The following is an 18907-nucleotide window of genomic DNA, read 5'->3' as shown; positions in this document are numbered from 1 at the left end:
CAGTTCAATAAAACATAATAAAACGGTTATTTAGTACATAATTAACATGGCATGCATTATTCCTCACTTTGCTCACTTGCCTTACATGAGTGTCAACATTAGCTTCAAAAAAAGTGTATTCAATATAAGATATAAGTTAAATTCATGGCCAGGCACGGTGGCTCACGCCTGTAATCCTAGCACTCTGGGAGGCCGAGGCGGGCGGATTGTTTGAGCTCAGGAGTCTGAAACCAGTCTGAGCAAGAGTGAGACCCCATCTCTACTAAAAAAAAAAAAGAAAGAAAGAAAGAAATTATATGGACAGCTAAAAATATATATAGAAAAATTAGCCGGGCATAGTAGCGCATACCTGTAGTCCCAGCTACTCGGGAGGCTGAGGCAGGAGGATCGCTTGAGCCCAGGAGTTTGAGGTTGCTATGAGCTAGGCTGACGCCACGGCACTCTAGCCCGGGCAACAGAGTGAGACTCTGTCTCAAAATAAATAAATAAAAATAAAAATAAAAGAAATTCAAAATCACAGTTTTATAAAATGGCAGATTCATTATTTTGAATGAATGAATCTGTATATTGTATTAGTTTTCTATTGCCATCCTAACAAATTATCACAGACTTAGTTAAAACAACACAAATTTATTATCTTACAGCTCTGCAGGTCAGAAGTCTGAAATGGATCTGACTAGGCTGAAATCAAGGTGTTAGGAGAGCTGTGTTCCTTCTGCAGGCTTTAGAGAAGAAGCTATTTCTTTGCCTTTCCCAGATTCTCTGCCTGCGTTCTTTAGCTTGTGGCCTCGTCCTCCATCTTCAAAGCCAGCAACATCAGCCTCAGTCCTTTTCACGCTGCCTTCTCCCTGGTTTTCTCTTTTGCCTTCCTCTTCCATTTTTAAGGACCCTCCCTATATTAAAGTCAGCTAATTAGCAAACTTAATTCCATCGGCAGCCTTAATTCCTCTTTGCCATGTAACAACACATATTCACAAATTCTGAAGATTAGGATGTGATGTCTTTTGGAGGCGGGTGTTTGAGCCACATTATTCTGTGTACGACATATATTATCTAAAAGATTTCTTAACAAAAGCTTTAAAGTAGAAATAATAATTTCTACACTTAAAAGTTGGTTCTATTGTCTAAATTGAAAGAAAAATTAATAAATCCTTGGGATTACTAGAAAACCTTTACAATAAATGGACATTTATGACTGTACTCAAAAAAATACTATAGTTAATGGATATTAACTTATTTAAGAAAAAGTACAATAATCACACTTGTCTATTTTGACTGGTTGTTCATGTTCCTTGATCTTCATCAACAATGACAAGTTTGGTCATTAGATGGAGTCAAAATATCCTCCAAACCTTATTTTAATTCTTCAGATTTCAGGATGCTTCTCCCCTCTCTCTCTCCTGACTTTTCAGAGACCTTACAGGAACCAGAGGCCTCTTCTCCTTTTTCTTCCTCTTTGGAAGTAGCAAGTTTTTCTAGGGATTCTACTACTTCATCTCTCAACTCATCTTCAGATTCTTCAAAATTTCTGAAATAGTAAAAATTAACATTGTGATGTGAAAGCACTGAAGAATACATATGAAAACTAGTTTCCCTTTTCACTCCCCATCCCCACTTGAGCAACATGAAAGTTGCATTTTCACTCAAGTAATAAATTATTTATTATATCAGCCTGGTTTTTCTAAAGGTGATAAACAACCAAGCTTGGGAGGATCAGTCTTCTGTTTAGTTGCGTTTGTGTTAAACACCTTTCAGTATACTTACTAATATCCATCTTATGCTTAATATCACTGGTATGATTAAGAGGAGAGGAAGAAAGAAGAAAAGGGGAAACAGTTGCCATATGTTCAACCTTTACTGCACGCCTGTCACTGTCCTAGGGCACTTACACATACTATATTTCATCTACTACTGACAACACTTTGAGGTAGACATTATCATCATCACAGATACCAAAACTCAAAGGGGTGAAAAAGTGTGTCCAAGTTTTCACAGCTACTAATTAGCAAAACCAGGAAATGAAATTGTGTCTAAGAACTACAACATTAGTGTTTTTAGAAGGGAAGAGGGCAGGAGACCAAGAAAACAATCCAAAGATCACTAATATTTACGTGGCAGGTGAAGGGGACTGAGTCAGAGGTGATAAGAGCCAAGAAAATGTGTATCATGGGAGCCAAGGGAGCAGTCAAATAAGATGAGGACTAAATGATGATCTTATTTGGCAATTTTCAAGGTAACAGTCCATAGAGAGTCTATTTCAGAGGAATTCTACCAGTGTACCATGGGTTGAGAAAGAAATGGGAGGGAAAAAAATGGTGCCAGTGAGCTTAAATTAAAACTCCTCCTTCAGAGAGCCTGGCTCTGAGAAGATCAGTGTTATCTAGAGAACCTGGGGGCAATGGTTTTTTTGGCTTCATAAGATGGGAGAGATTTGGGCATGTTTACATGCTGAGGGAAAGAAGGTAATAGACACTAAAAAGACAGTAGATGCCAGGCTTGGTGCTGTGCACCTCTGGTCCCAGCTACTCAGGAGGCTGAGGCAGGAGGATCACTTGAGCCCAGGAGTTGGAAGTGCTGTGAGCCAGGCTGACGCCATTGCACTCTAGCCTGAGCCACGGAATGAGACCCTGTCTCAAAAAAAACAAAACAAACAAACAAAAAACATCTGGAATGGGACAAAGAGAATAAAAAATATGAAAGCACAATTAGGTATTATTAAGCACAGATTGAGAAGCTCCAAATTATATCTCATTAGAGGACCAAAATGGAGGAAATAAGAACAGCAAATATAAAAATTTTCCAGAACTAAAGAAAGTCATGGATTCTTAAAAGAAAGTGAAGCAAGCAGGGTAAAAGTGATTTCCAGACCTAGGCACACTATCATAAAACATAAGAACACAAAGATAAAAAGCAAATTATAAAAGTATCAGGGAGAAAGTTAGCATGTCTATAAAAGAAAAACAATTAGATGAAAGCAGATTTCTCATCCACAATAACAGAGGCCAGGAGAAAAATAATTGTCAACCTAAAATTGTGTGCCCAGCAAAATTACTGCTAACAATTAAAGACAAAATAAAAATAATTTTTGATATGCAAAGAATAAGAAAGCTTACCACCCACTGACCTATCATAAAGTATTATTAAAGGATATACATCAGCAAGAAGAAAAATGAAACCAGCGGGAAAGGATGGGATAGGAAAAAAGTGGCAAGTTCAGAAAATAAACTATGTTGGCAAATTGAGTTAAGCTTGGGAATAATATATATTACATCACTATATAGAATAAAATATATATAAATTTTTGTTTTAAAAATGGTAAAATTGGATTTAACGATTTGATGTCTGAAACTTAAAATATTCTACTTACAAAAAAAGGTAGAATGTGGGGATAGAATAAACAATGTTTATAAAGCTGGATCATGGATACAAAAGGGTTCATTATGCTCTTCTCTCCACTTTTACCATATGTTTGAAGTTTTCCACAATAAAAAAAGTTTTTAAGTAAAATTATAATTCTAGACAAAAAAAATATCAGAATGCAAGAGTTTCAGTGGTTATTTAGATTGTGCTTATCACATTTGGGAGGAAGGAAGAAATATTGAGCAACTTTGGAATTTGTTAGATCAATTTGTAGGTAGTGTATAAAAGGTAACCATTAAAAGAAAAGAAATATAATCTATATACTCAAAATTAGAATAGAGGGAAAAAAGTAGTATAGAAAAGTTTGTCAGCCTAGCAAAAGGCTAGGAAAAAAGGGGAAAAAACCAAATGAGAAAGGATAGTAAACAGAAAACCAAAATGATATGGTAGAGTGAAACTCTAATATGTCAGCAATTACAATGAATTTTACTAAATTAAGCTAATTAAAAGACATTATCACATGACCAGGAGCACATCAACCAGCTACATGCACATTATAAAAAATACATCATGGGGGGGAGGGGGTGGGTGTGTACATACATAATGAGTGCGATGCACACCATCTAGGGGATGGACATGCTTGAAGCTCTGATTGGGGGGGGCAAGGGCAATATACGTAACCTAAACTTTTATACTCCCATAATATGCTGAAATAAAAAAAAAACATCATAATGAAAATAAAAGAATAGAAAAATACATGTCATAAAAATAATATAAAATGAAGAATTATAGAAGTTGGAATAGTAATATCAGTAACAGACAAAATAGAATTTAAGGCAAACACCATTAAAGGGACACTTTACCAAATTAATATAACAATCATACATTAGAACATGGCTTCTATGTATTTAAAGTATATTGGAAAAGAGATAGAATTATGAGGAGAAATCATAAAAATCACAAACATAGTTGCAGATTTTCATACACCTCTATTAGGAAGTGATAAAGGGGAAAAAAAAAAAGACTACAGAACACTTTAACAAAAAAAGTTTAAGCTTCCTAGCACTCTGGGAGGCTGAGACTCAAGAGTTCGAGACCAGCCTGAGCAAGAGCGAGACCCCGTCTCTACTAAAAAATAAAAAAAAAGAAATTAGCTGGACAACTAAAAATATATATAGAAAAAATTAGCCGGGCATGGTGGCACATGCCTGTAGTCCCAGCTACTTGGGAGGCTGAGGCAGAAGGATCGCTTGAGCCCAGGAGTTCGAGGTTGCTGTGAGCTAGGCTGACGCCACGGCAATCTAGCCCAGGCAACAGAGTGAGACTCTGTCTCAAAAAAAAAAAAAAAAAAGAGTATGCAAAGATGTATACGATGAGTAACCGGCAACAATGGCTAAGATAATTCTGAAGAAAAAGGTGTGGAGACTAAAAGAACGTGTGGGTACTAGGCTTACCAGATATCAAAACGTATGACAAAGCCGGAGTAATTAAGACAGAATATCAGTGCTGCAAATATATAAAACAATGTATTGAAGAATTGGAGAAGAACCTTAGCTAGGTTTCTATGGGCTATCTTCTCTGTCAACAACAGCATTTTAACTTTCTACCAGTGCTTGATTTCAGTATCTGCACATGACCTACTTACGTATCATCATCATCAGATCTTGGATCCAGTTGTTCCTCATCTACTTCAATGCCAGGGGCCATATCCACCTTCCCTTCCTCTTCTTCTTTAGGAAGCCATTGTCTTAATGTTCCCACTGTTAACAAAATGACAGAGAGAGATACTAACGCATCCCAGCCTATACACCCAATGAGGAGTATATACCAAAAATTCTATAGTGAATGTCAACCATAAGGGTAAAACCTTTTAATCATTTCCACTAAAACAGAGAATAAGACAGGGATGACAACTGATACTCAACTATTTGGCATTGTCCTGAAGGTAGTAGGCAACGCAACCAGACAAGAAAAAGAAGTGGGATGAGAGGAAGCACAGAGGAAGAGACATGTATGAGTCCTCTCATACATGTGCAATCACGTGCCAGCCTAGCTGGGGGCTTGCTGGTCTAGGATTGCCTAACTTGGGATGGCTTACCTCTGCTCCACATGGTCTCTCACGTTCTAGCAGGTCAACTCAGGCTACTTGAGAGCTGGACAGGTTCCAAAAGAAAGAGCAGAAGCTCACAAGGCTCCTTGAACATGCAGACCTAGCACACTACCACTTCCATTGCATTCTACTGGCCTAAGGAAATCACATGGCCAGTCCACTTTCAAGAGGGTAAGGGAAAAACTCTACTTAATGATGGAGCTACAAAGTTGTATCACAAAGAGAATGGATACAAAGGAAGAGTAAAGAACTATGATTATTTTTGCAATCTACCATAATATACCTCTCCCATACATAATCTACAACTATCTGGTTACTAGGGATTAAAAGAGTGTTTCACTTTAGTCACCAGGAAGAAAATCTCTACCCACTGACACCCATTCTACAAGTGTTAATGTTAACTGGGGCCCAGGCATGACATATGTCAAGACTAACACCATGTACTGTATGCTGCATCCCAACTTCAGAAACATTAAAAAGGGGTGGAGGGTGCATCTCAGAATTGGTGTATTTCAGGAAACTGAGGCACAGAAAGGTTAAATGAACCGGGCAGCTATGGCTGGGTGAGGGAGCAGTCACATACTCTGTGTTGTTCTCAGGTGTTGTAGAAGTGTCATAGGACCTCCCTTTCTGCAATCAAGCCAAACCAGCTCCTGTTGCTGGTGCTGAGATAAACGGTGGCTGGAAGCCCCCAGCCCCAGCCCCCAATGGCCATTTGAAAGAAACATCGGACAGAGACTTCTGGTTTGGGGCTTGGACACCACCTAATCAGGCTGGACTATTTTGACCAATCAGGACTGAACAAGTTTGAATCCTTCATTTGCATAAATGGGCCTGATTGAGAACCAGGGCAAGAACTTTCCCTATTTAAGCCAAGCCTCCCTTTGTCCTTTGGGGAGCACACTTTCACTTGTACTGAAGGCTGTGCCTCCCCAGTCTGCGGATTGTTTTTAAAAGAAACTAAAGCTCTCCCTTTTTCCTCTGCAGATCTAATAGTATTTCATTAATAGACTGAATGTGTAATTCTCAGAGGCAGCTAACAGAGAAAAGACAAGGAGACAGTAGACAAACTTGAGGACTTCGAGAAAGCTTATTAGAATTTTTTTGGATCAAACAGAAGCATATCAATGAAGTTACAGGCTTTCTCTCATTCATTCAAAAACCACTTATTCAGAATCTACTACATTCCAGACATCTTTGCAAAGCCCAGTCTGGTAGGGTAGGGGGAAAGTGGGGAGAAAACATGACAGGAAAGCACAGATGAGGCCACGCAGGCCCAGAGCTTCCTCCACTCCACCCCTTACACATGATGCTTTACCCCCAGATAGCAGGGGGCAGCCAATTACACTGCAGCAGTTAGAAGGTACTGGAACGATGACAGAAGGCAGCATCTCTGCCTTTCTGTCTCTCTCCTCCTAAGTTTGAAACAACAGTGTGTCCATGGAGATAAGTAGTAACACCAAAGGACTTCACGGGGACTCTGGCCCCTTCTACTGCTCCTAGATTTCAGTCAAACTGGCCTTCTCAGTTGCCAGCACCCATCTGCCCTCTGCAAGTCCATTCTTCACATGGTCCTCCCCACCTAAAATGCTCGTCTCAACAAAACCCTGTACATTTTTTAAGAGTCAACTAGACAGCTGGAATTTCAGATTCCCCCTTTCTTGAGCTTCACAAACTAGCTGACCCACTCTTCAGTAATTATTTAGGTACCCTTCTTGCATTATTCTTGATATTTATATATATACATACATACACACATATATATATATATATATATATATATATATATATAGTTTAGAGACGGGGTCTCAATGTCCCCCTGGCTGGAGTGCAGTGGTTCGATCATAGCTCACTGCAGTCTCCAACTCCTGGCTCAACCGATCCTCCTGCCTCACCCTCCTGAGTAGGTGGGACTACAGGCATGCACCACCATGTGTGGCTAACATTGTATATATATTTTTGTAGTGCTATTTATCAGTCTCTGTGACTACCTAGTTTTTTAGTTTATCTCCTTTTGCCTCACATCTCCACAAAGCAAGGCCCCAAGCCTCACACCTATGCAGATGCTTGTTGAATCTCTGCCTGCCTGCAGTGGCTTTTCTTGTGGCACTTCCTACCTGAATACCTGACAGAACCAAATTCCCATTGTGATGTGAATTCCCTAGAACTTTAGAAAATGACGGTTGGCTTCTCTTAAAGTAAATAAAAGCAGAATCTTGTTAAAAATTGGAGACCAAAAAAAAAAAAAAAACCCTCAAACTATATTATGATATATTTTTATTGCCCATAGGATAGTAATTTGAGTCCACTGAATAGCTGTCAGAAATAAACTGACTGTGTCAGGTAGAGCTAAGCAATAGTAGATCTTCAGCTACAAAGCCACTAGTCCCACTTACTTAACTTTTCATCAGTTGTCAGCTGATTACATTAAAGAACATTACACCACTCTCTTTGGAAGATCACGTCTTTTGTTAGTAGCTTTTGGAACAGGCTTGGACAAAGCAAATCAGTGTCTGAAAGGGCTAGACACCCTCCCAATTCTCTCTCCAGGCTGAAGGTATTTTTATCCCCTTTCTGCATTTGCAAATCTTTGACGAAATTCCTCTGGGGACTGGTCATGTTGTTAAAAATAAACTACATACCAAATTCTCCCTCATTGGCAGAAAATGAGCTATTCGTTAGATGTGCTGCAGCCAAAACACTCATCAAAGTTTCTGGTGCCTCATGCCGCCACTGTTTTCTATTTTCTGGAATGCCTTCGATCACAATAACTTGGCCATCTGAAGAGGAAACTTTGTTATAGAAAATAAAAATGCTCCTTTATTTGAGTTTTTACAAGATTACAGAATGTTAGAACCTTAGAGGTAACCTAATCTCACTTCTCATTTTATTAATAAAGAACTGAGATATAGAAAAGTTTAGTGACTTATTGTCATATAGCTCATGGGTAGAAGAGTTATTTATTGCTTTGTAAACCGGCTTTTATGGTGCGATAAATTTTCTATTCTACTTACCTACTCCAAGTTGGGTTTTCCCTCCATTGTCTGATTGAATTATAAGTCAATTCACACACCTACCATTACTAATTTCAGTGATATACTGACATATTTCAACTTTCATCACAGGTACAGGTATACATTTTAGCTCTCTCAGCCCCATGTTATCAAGAGGAACATAGGAAATAAGTAATAAAAATCTTTACCACCTATGAAAATAACACCCAGAGGTGGGAGGTTGCTATGAGCTCTCTAAGGAAAGGCAATGTCAGAATTTCAAATTGAAACAAAGGAATTTAGGTTGAAAATATCATCATATCCTAAACATTCCTAACATTTAAAGAGTGCATTGGCTTACACAACAACTTATATGTATCTTTGCACTGTTAGCTCTCTAAATTTTGTAGGCATAGCTATTCCTTTTCTTTTCTTTTTTGTTTTCTATTCTTTCTTTTTAGAGACAGGGTCTCACTCTATCGCCCAGGCTGGAGTGCAGTGTGGCATGATCACAGTTTACTGTAACTTCAAATTCCTGGGCCCAAGTGATCCTCCTTGCCTCAGCCTTCCAAGTAGCTGAAACTACAGATGCGCGCCACCACGCCTGGCTAATTTTTCTATTTTTTGTTTTGTTGAGATAGGGTCTCACTATATTGCCCAGGCTGATCTTGAACTCCTGGCTTCACCTTCTGTCTCGACCTTCCAAAGCAGTGGGATTACAGGTGTGAGCCACGGCACCTGGCCCAGCTCTTCTTTTAATTCTAATTTTATTGGTGATAAAAAATGACCCTCTGCAAAATAGCAAGGGAGTTGTTGAGCTGGCATTGGAAGGTAAATCAAGTCGCCTGCCCTTCCTTGTGCATTCTCCCTCACTTTGAAGAACGTGGCGTTCTGGATTTGTCTTCCTTTACATCTGGTGGCTAGGGTGGTGATTGGTCTAGGATAATTAGCAGGCAAGTCTCTCTGGGGTAGGGAGAAACCAAAACAATGTCTTTGAAAGGTGTTTGATACAAAATCTACAGGGATTGTACTGAGAAGCAGGACTGTCACATCAGAGTGAGCAACACAGCCATGTCGGGGCCTCAGTCTTCCCTTCCCTTGCTGATGACTGATGCTAACTGAACACAGACTCACCATCGGGCATGGTGGAACAGGTGGAGGTGACGTCGGCCACTGCCATCATCTGCAGCAGAGTCTGAGGTGCTCCTCTATCCCACTGCCTCCTGTTTTCTGCAGCAACAGCATTGTGTGTGGAAAACCCCGAGTGTAAGGAAATAACTCGTTAATTCAACAGCAGCTAAAGTGTTGACTAACTGCACCAAACAGTTCTTAGGAACCCAGAGATCTATCAGCTAGTAAGTTCAGACCAGAAAATGACCACCCTCGTTCTAAGATAGATCATAAGTTGTAAGACCGAAATTATAAACAGGTGTAAAATTGCTAGACTTTTATTATTAACGTTTGATTGAGTAGCCCATATAGCTAAATGCTAAGGAAATATTAGTGACACAAATGGACAAATTCCTTGAGGCATCTATGAGAAATTTTACTTGAATCAGTTTCTGCAGAAATGCAATCTGTTCCATTTTCTTAATTAAAAAAATAACTTGTATTATCTTTTTATTACTATGTTTTCACTATAGAAAAATTTAAAATCTGATAAGTAGAAGAAAATAAAAATCACCTATAATCTCACTTTCCAGAGACTATTAAAATTTCAATTTTTCCCCTCCATATAGTTTTTGCTCTGTTTTGAAACAAAAATTCGGCCACATACCACCTACCCTCTCATAACTTGCTTTTTTCAATCAGCTACATGTCATATCCAGGCCATTAAATATTCTTCTGTACAACCATTTTAAAGCAAACACAGTATTCTGTCTCATGAATGTATTGTAATGTAGCTAATTCTTTTTTGCTGGACTTTTAGGTTGCTAGTGATTTTTCACTATTATAAATAATGCTATCGTATAATTGCTTCATTTACAGCTGAATTTTCATGGACATTTATGATTATGTACCCTAGATAAATTATTGAAAATGATACTTTCAGGGGCTAGTATTATTTGCTTTACCAAAGCTTTTCATTGTTAAAGTTGAATCTATTATTAATTTATTATGTGATTTTTTTGTATGTATTTTGAAAAGCTAGCTCTTCCCTATTAAAAAAAAACTTTTTTAATCTTTATTTTCTTTTACTTCATTTCTAATGTATAACTTTTTACATATAAACTCTTTGATTCGGGGGGAATTTGTTTTGTTGTATTAAATATCATAGTATGTAGGGTCTGATTTCACAATGTTTCCCAAATTGTTAACGAAATGGCCCACTAGCATTTATCTGAGGACTCCTTCCTTTTCCCACTGACTTGTAACGTCACTGTTAGCACACACTGAATTATGATACATACTAGGGTTTGTTTCTAAACTCTCTCTTCTTCCTACTGCTTTATCTGTTCTGGTGCTACTATCATATTGTTTCAATGACTATAATTTCTATGATATATTGTAATGTTTGGAAGGGTAAAGTGCCCTTTGACTGTTCTTCATTTTCAAAATTTTTTGGCTAGTTAAGAAACTTCAAGATGATCCAATCTTCCAAGATCTCCCTACACCAGAAAAAAATAAATCCTATTGTGGTTTTGATTAAAATTGCCATGAATTCATATATTAATTTGGAAAGAATATTTCTAGTACATAGCACTGTTATTTCTCTCCAGTTAGTCAAGTGGTCTTTAAATACCTCAGTAAGGTTTTACAGTTTTCTTCATATGACTTGCACATTTCTTGTTATGTTTATTTCTAAGTGAATAAACACCCCCCACACACACATATTTGCTATTGTTACTGACAGTGAGATCTGAAGACCAACTTGGGAAAACATTTGCAATATGTATTACAGGCAAAGGTTTGATTTAAATCAGTCTTACCAAGAAAAAAACAAATACACTATTTTCAGTAGAGAAATGAATGAAAGTCGTGAGTACATAATTCACATGAGAAATATAAATGGTCACTAAACATATGGAAAAATTCTTCAGCCTGAATAATAATTATAGGAATGCAGATTAAAATAAGAAACAATTTGCAGTATCAAACTAATGAAGGGTTTTCTTTTCTTTTCATCTAAAAAAGAGCCAACCCACTCTGTCCTCTTTCCAGCAAATTTGTGCAAAGATAACCTTTGAATTCACCCCTTGTGCCTTAACCGCTTTCACTGAGACCAACAATGGCTCCCAAGAGGCCAAATCCCACCTCCTCACCTGGCCTTTCTCTTTCAGTTAATGCTGCAGGCTCCTGTGCCTTCTTCCTGAAATCTCCTCCTTCAGTTTCACTCTCCTGATTCTCTCACCACTTCTCTGAATAATGCTAGCGTTCTTTCCTAAGCTCCATTTCCTTCTCACTCGAGCCCCTCCGCCCAGGTACCTTGAATACCGTGGATATGCTAAGGCTGCCGAACTGTATCTTTAGCCCTGATGTGCTCAGGCCTTAAGTCTGACACAGGTGGTACCTGCTAAGCATCTCCAGCTGATGCTCATAGAGACCTAAACCTCAACATGTTCCAAACTTAAATCACTACATTACCTCTACTGACCGCCTTCTATGTGCTGTGTATTTGGTTGGGGACTGCTTCGTGCATCTGAATTAGGAAACTGGGAGTGTTCTTGAGCCCCGTCTCTTCCCCAAGCCCCACACTCAGCACCTCTTCTCCCTGCCCTGCTCTGGCTCGAGCACCTGTGGTTTCCCACCTGGACTATTCTGCTTCAGCCTCGCCCCTGCCCGCCATCCTTCACTCTGCAGCCAGCACAGTCTTCCTCAATCACAAATATGGTTTAATCCACCACCCACACAGGATAAGGCCCAAGCTACAGGGCACGTGCCACCCTGGAGGAGTGGGGACCCCTGACTCTCCAGCCAGCTCCCACTCCGACAACGATTAACATTTCAGGCTCAGAAAACATGTTTTGTACCTCTTTTCTTTTGCTTGTGACATTTCTGTGATATTGAGGGCAGGGTTCAGGCTTCGTTCATCTTTGAGCTCCGTGCCACTGAGCACAGACTGTGGCATAAAGAAAACCCTCAATAAAATGCCTGCTGAGTTGAATGAGGATTTTTCGAGAGGGAAATGAGGCAGAGGGTATTCTAGGGAGAGGAGAGTGAGCCCAGACAGCCATGTAAATGCTCACATAGCTATAAGAGAATATGGGGGCCCCAGCAGGCTGTGTGGGAACCCTCATCACTGGAAATAAAGAAAGCTGGGGTAGGAAAGGGGTCACTGCAGGATCAGGCCTCACAGCGTTAAATGTGTTACTATGTGGAGCAGACCTTATCCTGCAGGTGGTATCGAAGCAAGTCTGAGCAGAGTAATAATATGACGAGATAAATTTAGCAACCAGTCAGAGAATGAAGGACAAGTATTAGAGAAAAGGAGGTCACATAAGAGAATAAGGCAATCCAGTGGAGGAAAGCAAAGGGAAAATTAAGAGAAGAGCATTTATGAAGCAACTAATATGTGCCAGGTACTTTATATGTCAAATCTCACTTTAGTCGTTACAATAACCCTGTGTGATTACTACTGTTACTGCTATCCCCTATTCCTAAGAGGAAACTGAGATTCAGGGCATTGGAGTAACTTGAGAAAGAAAGGTCACATGACCAGAAAGCGTCAGTGCCAGCTGGGATTCAAACTCCCGTCTGTCTCCAAAGCCCACACATGACCTACCACACCACACTGCGGAAGCTGCGATGACAGAGCCATAAGCCAATGGCAGAAGGAATGAAGAAGGAGGACTCGGAACCACCCTGAGGGGGTGCATCCTGGTGATGGCATTGACCAAAATAAAGGGTCATTGGGAAGGAACGGTGCAGAAGAGCTCGATTTTACACATGCTGAGTTGGAGGTGCTGGTGGCACTTGTCCATGGAGCTTTCCAGGGGACAATGAGAAAGACTGGTGAGTGTGGATGGAGCTCCTGGGAGAAGCAGAAGCTACAAGAGGGAGCAGGTGAAACTGCCAAAGTGCAGAGCAGGAGCACAGGGCTGGGTCTCAGGGAGTGTGAACACCCCAGATATCCTGCGGATGGGCAGGAGAAGAGGGACTGAGTTTCTGTCCAGCTGGGGAAAAGCAGAGAGGGTCAGGTAACAGCAGAGCCACAGCAGACACGTGGGGACAGAGCGCAAGATGACTGCTAAGTAAACAGCTCCTTCTCATCTCCAGTTTTCAGAGGACACATACCTGCTTCTGGGCAACAGAGTTTTTCAAATGCTTTGTCTGCATAATCTTCATGTTCCTTTATACTTTCATATTCCTTAAACTTCCTGCTGTCCTCGAAGGCCAAAGTTTCATTTAGTATATCCTTTGCCTAAATCAATCCCACAGTGTTTCATGAGAAATAAGCCATATTTTGAAAAAAAAAATATTTGAAAATATTTTGTATTCCTAATAATACTAATTAGCAAGATATATGGTAAATAGTCAATATATGTTTAATAAACAAATCTGTAGAGTTTTAAAACTGGAACTATGTTGGAATAAGCTAGAAATGGGAATGTTTTCATTTCTTCTCCTTGTCAACAGTGACAAGCACTGGTCAAAGGGCAACTTAATTTTATCCAGACTTTCTGCCTTTAATATTATTCTACTGCAGTTCCATTCCACAAAACTCTCCAGGTCTTCTCAGCCATGCCCCACTTTTAAGTATATGACGTTCCTAACCAGATCCCTGAAGTTGCTCCTAATACTCCATAACTGATACAAAAATAATCACTACGTTTCAAGCCTATTGAAGCACAGAAAAAGGAAGAATGAACAGCCTGGCAGTTCAAACTTTCTGGACTCCATTCCTTCATTCCAGCAGGGCAGTGTCAGCACCTCCTGCCACTGAAGCTCTGTGTTCCAGGTTCCAACCCAGAAACAGGTCCCCAGGTCTGCTCCTCTCTGATCTCACAGAGGTCTAGGTTGAATAGAGGTGAGCACTAACTATCCCCACTCTAATGAAGTCTTATTATTATTTTTTTTTTTTGAGACAGAGTCTCACTCTGTTACCCAGGCTAGAGTGCTGTGGCGTCAGCCTAGCTCACAGCAACCTCAAACTCCTGGGCTCAAGCAATCCTCCTGCCTCAGCCTTCCAAGTAGCTGGGACTACAGGCATGCGCCACCATGCCCAGCTAATTTTTCTATATATTTTTAGTTGTCCAGCTAATTTCTTTCTATTTTTAGTAGAGACGGGGGTCTCACTCTTGCTCAGGCTGGTCTCAAATTCCTAAGCTCAAACGATCCTCCAGCTCCAGCCTCCCAGAGTGCTAGGATTACAGGCATGAGCCACCGTGCCCAGTCTCTAATGAAGTCTTTATGTAGCAAAACACTGGTAAAAATAAGAAATGATAACATTAAAAAGTTTTAAGCTAATAAAAACGTGAAAGAAAAAATTGAGTGTTAGGTATGATTATTCAAACTTAACTTTTACTAACTTAAAATGTGCATTCAGGCTGGATACCATAGTTCACAAATGTAATCCTAGCACTTTGGGAGGCCAAGGAGGGAGGATCGCTTGAGGCCAGGAATTTGAGGCCAGATTGAGCAAAAGCGAGACCCTGTCTCTTCAAAAAATAGAAAAATTAGTCAGGCGTAGTGGTGCACACCTATAGTCCCAGCTACTTGTGAGGCTGAGGCAGGAGGATTCCTTGAGCCCAGGAGTTTGAGGTTGCTGTGAGCTATATTGATGCCACTGCACTCTAGCCTGGGCAACAGAACGAGACCCTGTCTCAAAAAAAAAAAAAAAAAGTGAATTCAGAGAAAGTAAATGGAAAAACAAACCAGTTAATTTTGACATTGGCAAGTCTGATAAAAAGTAGAATAAAAAAGATGTTAAAATCAAATAACAAAATGAGATTTTATTTATTGTATTCATGTATTTATTGCTGTGGCAAGGACAGCCCAAATGCATAATTGAGATTGAACCAAAGATCTGGACAAAGTTATTAATAACTAATTAAGACCTAAAATAAATGTTCATAGTTTTAGGGTACCTGTTGAATTTATATTAGTATATCAATATATAGTTCTCGACTGTGTTGACTGTGTCTCTTAATGTGGCTATGATAAAAATTGATATGAGGAAAATAGCTCTTTTATAAAAGCAAAATAAATTAAAATGGAATAATCCATCTAAGGAAATAACCTCCATTTTTAAAAATAGGAGAAAAAAGATTTGGAAGACTCATTTAAACATCAGAGACCCTTCTAGGAATACTTACGAAAATTTTTCTTACAGCCTGTGAAATAATTTCATGAAACATGCTAGTAAGATATACTCATTTTCTCATACTTACTAATGGAAATGTATACTTAATGGCATACCTCTTCCTCTTGGAGGGTGTTTTCATCAGAAATACAGTTGTCTAAGTTAATTTCAAACTTTACCCCTCTCTAGGAAAAAAACAAGAAAAAAAAAATCTTAGTTTGGTAATTCAATAAAAGCCTTAACATTACAACTCCCTAGCTCAATTTTATTTGACATTACAGATACTTAAAACCATTAGTCTAACATCATAAAATAGGGCAATTCCATAAAATAGCACAGGGAAAATCATCCAGATTGCAAAGTGTAGACTCCCCAGCTTTTCAATATGGAACCAAAAGGCAAAAATGCTTATTACCTTAGCTTTACATTTCTGTTCTGGAATTTCGCTTTCCTTTAAGTTCTGAAGCCTCATTTGTTTCAAGTCTCCTTCCATGTCCTGAAAGTTTAGAGAAAAATACAATTCTACTGTTTAAGATTGATCAAAAAATTATATTTTCACAACCCCTGAATTCACAACACCGAATGTCTACATGATTTGAATTTCCGGATTGAAATTGATGATTGATTTGAGAATAAAAACATGCCTTTGTTAAGGAAAGTTAATAATAATTTGCTGAAAACTTGGCATGATATCCAGTAACTTGAATATGAATACACTTAATATTTCAATGGATAAAATTTTATAATGTGATAATGCTTATCATTCCTGTCCAGTCCAATCAAACCCAATCCAATTCAAGAATGTAATTTTGACTACAGGATCTTTCCCTTAAGTGGCGTATGATCTTCAGGAAAATAAGAAAAGTGCACAACTCAAGATAGTATAAAGGAACGAGGGCTCTAAAAACTGACAGGCAATTTCAAGGAGAAAGAGAAGAAAACTGCAAAAGTGGATGACAAGAATTTCAAAGGATCAGCGGAGAGGTGAACTCTGTATGCTAAGGTTTCTTAGGGTTCCAGCCCCTGCTTCTCTCTTCCTCAATACAAGGGGGTCTCATTCATGCTTATGAATTTAAATGTCACCTTTATACAATGACACTTTTTTTTTTTGAGACAGAGTCTTGCTCTGCTGCCCGGGCTAGAGTGAGTGCCGTGGCATCAGCCTAGCTCACAGCAACCTCCAACTCCTGGGCTTAAGCGATCCTACTGCCTCAGCCTCCCGAGTAGCTGGGACTACAGGCATGTGCCACCATGCCCAGCTAATTTTTTCTATATATTTTTAGTTGGCCAGATAATTTCTTTCTATTTTTAGTAGAGATGGGGTCTCGCTCTTGCTCAGGCTGGTCTCGAACTTCTGAGCTCAAATGATCCACCCGCCTCGGCCTCCCAGAGTGCTAGGATTACAGGCGTGAGCCACCGCGCCCGGCCCACTTCCTCATCTGACACAACTAATGAGCCAGATCAAATACAGAAACAGTGGGTTTTAATAGATCAGACATTTAGCAAAGAAAGAGAAATGGAAAACAAATGAGACAAGCCCTACACCTGCCCCAGCCCTAGCCTACTGTCTTGAGAGAGTCTGCAGCCCCTGGTGCAGGGATGGGGAGCCCAGGCTGAGCCTGGCAGCCTCCCTGAGTTGGTAAGACCAAGCTGAGGACCTGGGATATTAAGGCTGCTAGAGTTTGAAGGACAGAGTCCCAGAGAGGAAAGAGCCATGCAAAGAAAGTATGGAACTCACATACGATGCTGGTGGGAGGGTAACACAATACAACCACTTTGGAAAACCATTTGGCAGTTCTTAAAAAGTTAAATATACACCTACTATATGATCCAGCCATTTCAGTCCAAAGTATTTACCCAAATGAAAGAAAAGAAGCATATGTTCACGCAAAGATTTGTACATGAATAATCATAGCAGCTTTATTTGTAATAGCCAAAAGCTAGAAACAACCAAAATTTCCATCTACAGGTGAATGGATAAACAACTTTTGACATATTCATACAGTGGAATATACTCAGCAATAAAGAGGAATGAGGAACGATTACTGTGTGCAATATGGATAATCTCAACATTATTATGCAAATGAAAGAAGCCAGACAAAAGAGAGCACATGCAGTATGACTCCATTTACATAATGCAAACTAATCTAGAAAATGCAAACTAATCTACAGAGACAGAAAGCGGATCTGGGGTTGCCTGGAGGTGAGGTTGGAGGAGAGGCAGGGAGAAACAGGAGAGAGGAATTTACAAAAGGGCATAAACAAACTTTTGGGGGTGATGGGTATGTTCACCATATTGATTACAGTGATGGTTTCCTGGGTGCATGTGTCAAATCTTATAGAGTACAGACCTGAAATTATAGACAGCTATCCCTCAATAAAGCTGTTTTTAAAAAGGGAAGGGGGTCCCAAGTCCTGCTCTGTGGCAGTACACTGGAGTGGCGGGCGAGAGACTGGACGCCAACTTAGAGCTCCCACCTCAACAAAGATCCCAGTCCCCAAGGCTGCACGGTCATCACTATTCACAGTGCCACGGGGGCCCTTCCCACCACATGACACTGGGGAACTCTACAGCAGCCTGAGGCTGAATTTCCCAACCATTGGGGTAGATAGGGGTTGGAGTCTGAGATCACTGTATTTTAAGGGAAATAAAGCAATATGACACTTATTGTATAACTGAGACAACCAGGCTACCCAATCAAATCAGACAACCAACTTCACAAATATAAGATACGTTAAGTCACAGTCCTGGTTTTAGACTTCATAATATTGCAAGGCAGAAAAACACCCTTCCCAAGGTTGCAGGGCAAACAACTAATAATGCTTCAAACTGACACACGCTGTGTGTGTGAAGTACATAGAAATGCCGTGGAAACACATTTGTTAATTCTAAGGGAGAGAAAGAAAAAAGCTGTGCTAGAAACTTCACCAGGAAGTCTGATAGGATGGGTTTTGCAAGAAAAGAGGAAAGGGAAAGGATATTTCAGTAGATGAATGAGCATTTTTCAAAGGCTTGGAGGAGAAAAGGAAGATGCCTTTTGTAAATATGTACAACTTTTTTAAGAAAGTAGTTTGAGATGGCTAGACCTTTGGGTGTGTTTGGAGGAATGGTGAGAGATGAGGCTGGAACATTCTAAGAAATGGGCTTGCTAATGCCATGCTAAGAATATGGGCTTTATCCTATCCACAAAAGGGAGTTGC

At 39.6% G+C, this 18907-nt stretch overlaps 1 protein-coding gene across 3 annotated transcripts in view; it reads right to left on the bottom strand.

Annotated features, from left to right (window-relative positions):
• Positions 1-645: 645 nt before the first annotated feature.
• NEK5 (NIMA related kinase 5) overlaps positions 646-18907 on the bottom strand; it is a 48093-nt gene continuing 29831 nt past the window's right edge. The window contains exons 17-23 of one of the 3 annotated variants that reach the window (XM_045567293.1): positions 16122-16202; positions 15823-15891; positions 13699-13825; positions 9598-9693; positions 8113-8262; positions 5006-5120; positions 646-1528 (exon numbers count right to left, since the gene is read on the bottom strand). In XM_045567293.1, the coding sequence (XP_045423249.1) occupies positions 1354-1528; positions 5006-5120; positions 8113-8262; positions 9598-9693; positions 13699-13825; positions 15823-15891; positions 16122-16202 (813 nt within the window). In that variant the 3' untranslated portion in view covers positions 646-1353. The remainder of the gene's footprint in view (positions 1529-5005; positions 5121-8112; positions 8263-9597; positions 9694-13698; positions 13826-15822; positions 15892-16121; positions 16203-18907) is intronic. The other 2 variants (XM_045567295.1, XM_045567294.1) reach the window with 2 other exon arrangements.

The sequence above is a fragment of the Lemur catta genome, chromosome 13, assembly GCF_020740605.2.
Source record: "Lemur catta isolate mLemCat1 chromosome 13, mLemCat1.pri, whole genome shotgun sequence".
In the NCBI taxonomy this organism is placed as follows: Eukaryota; Metazoa; Chordata; class Mammalia; order Primates; family Lemuridae; genus Lemur; species Lemur catta.
The sequence above is the reverse complement of the archived record's forward strand: the minus strand, read 5'-3'. Positions and strand labels throughout refer to the sequence as shown.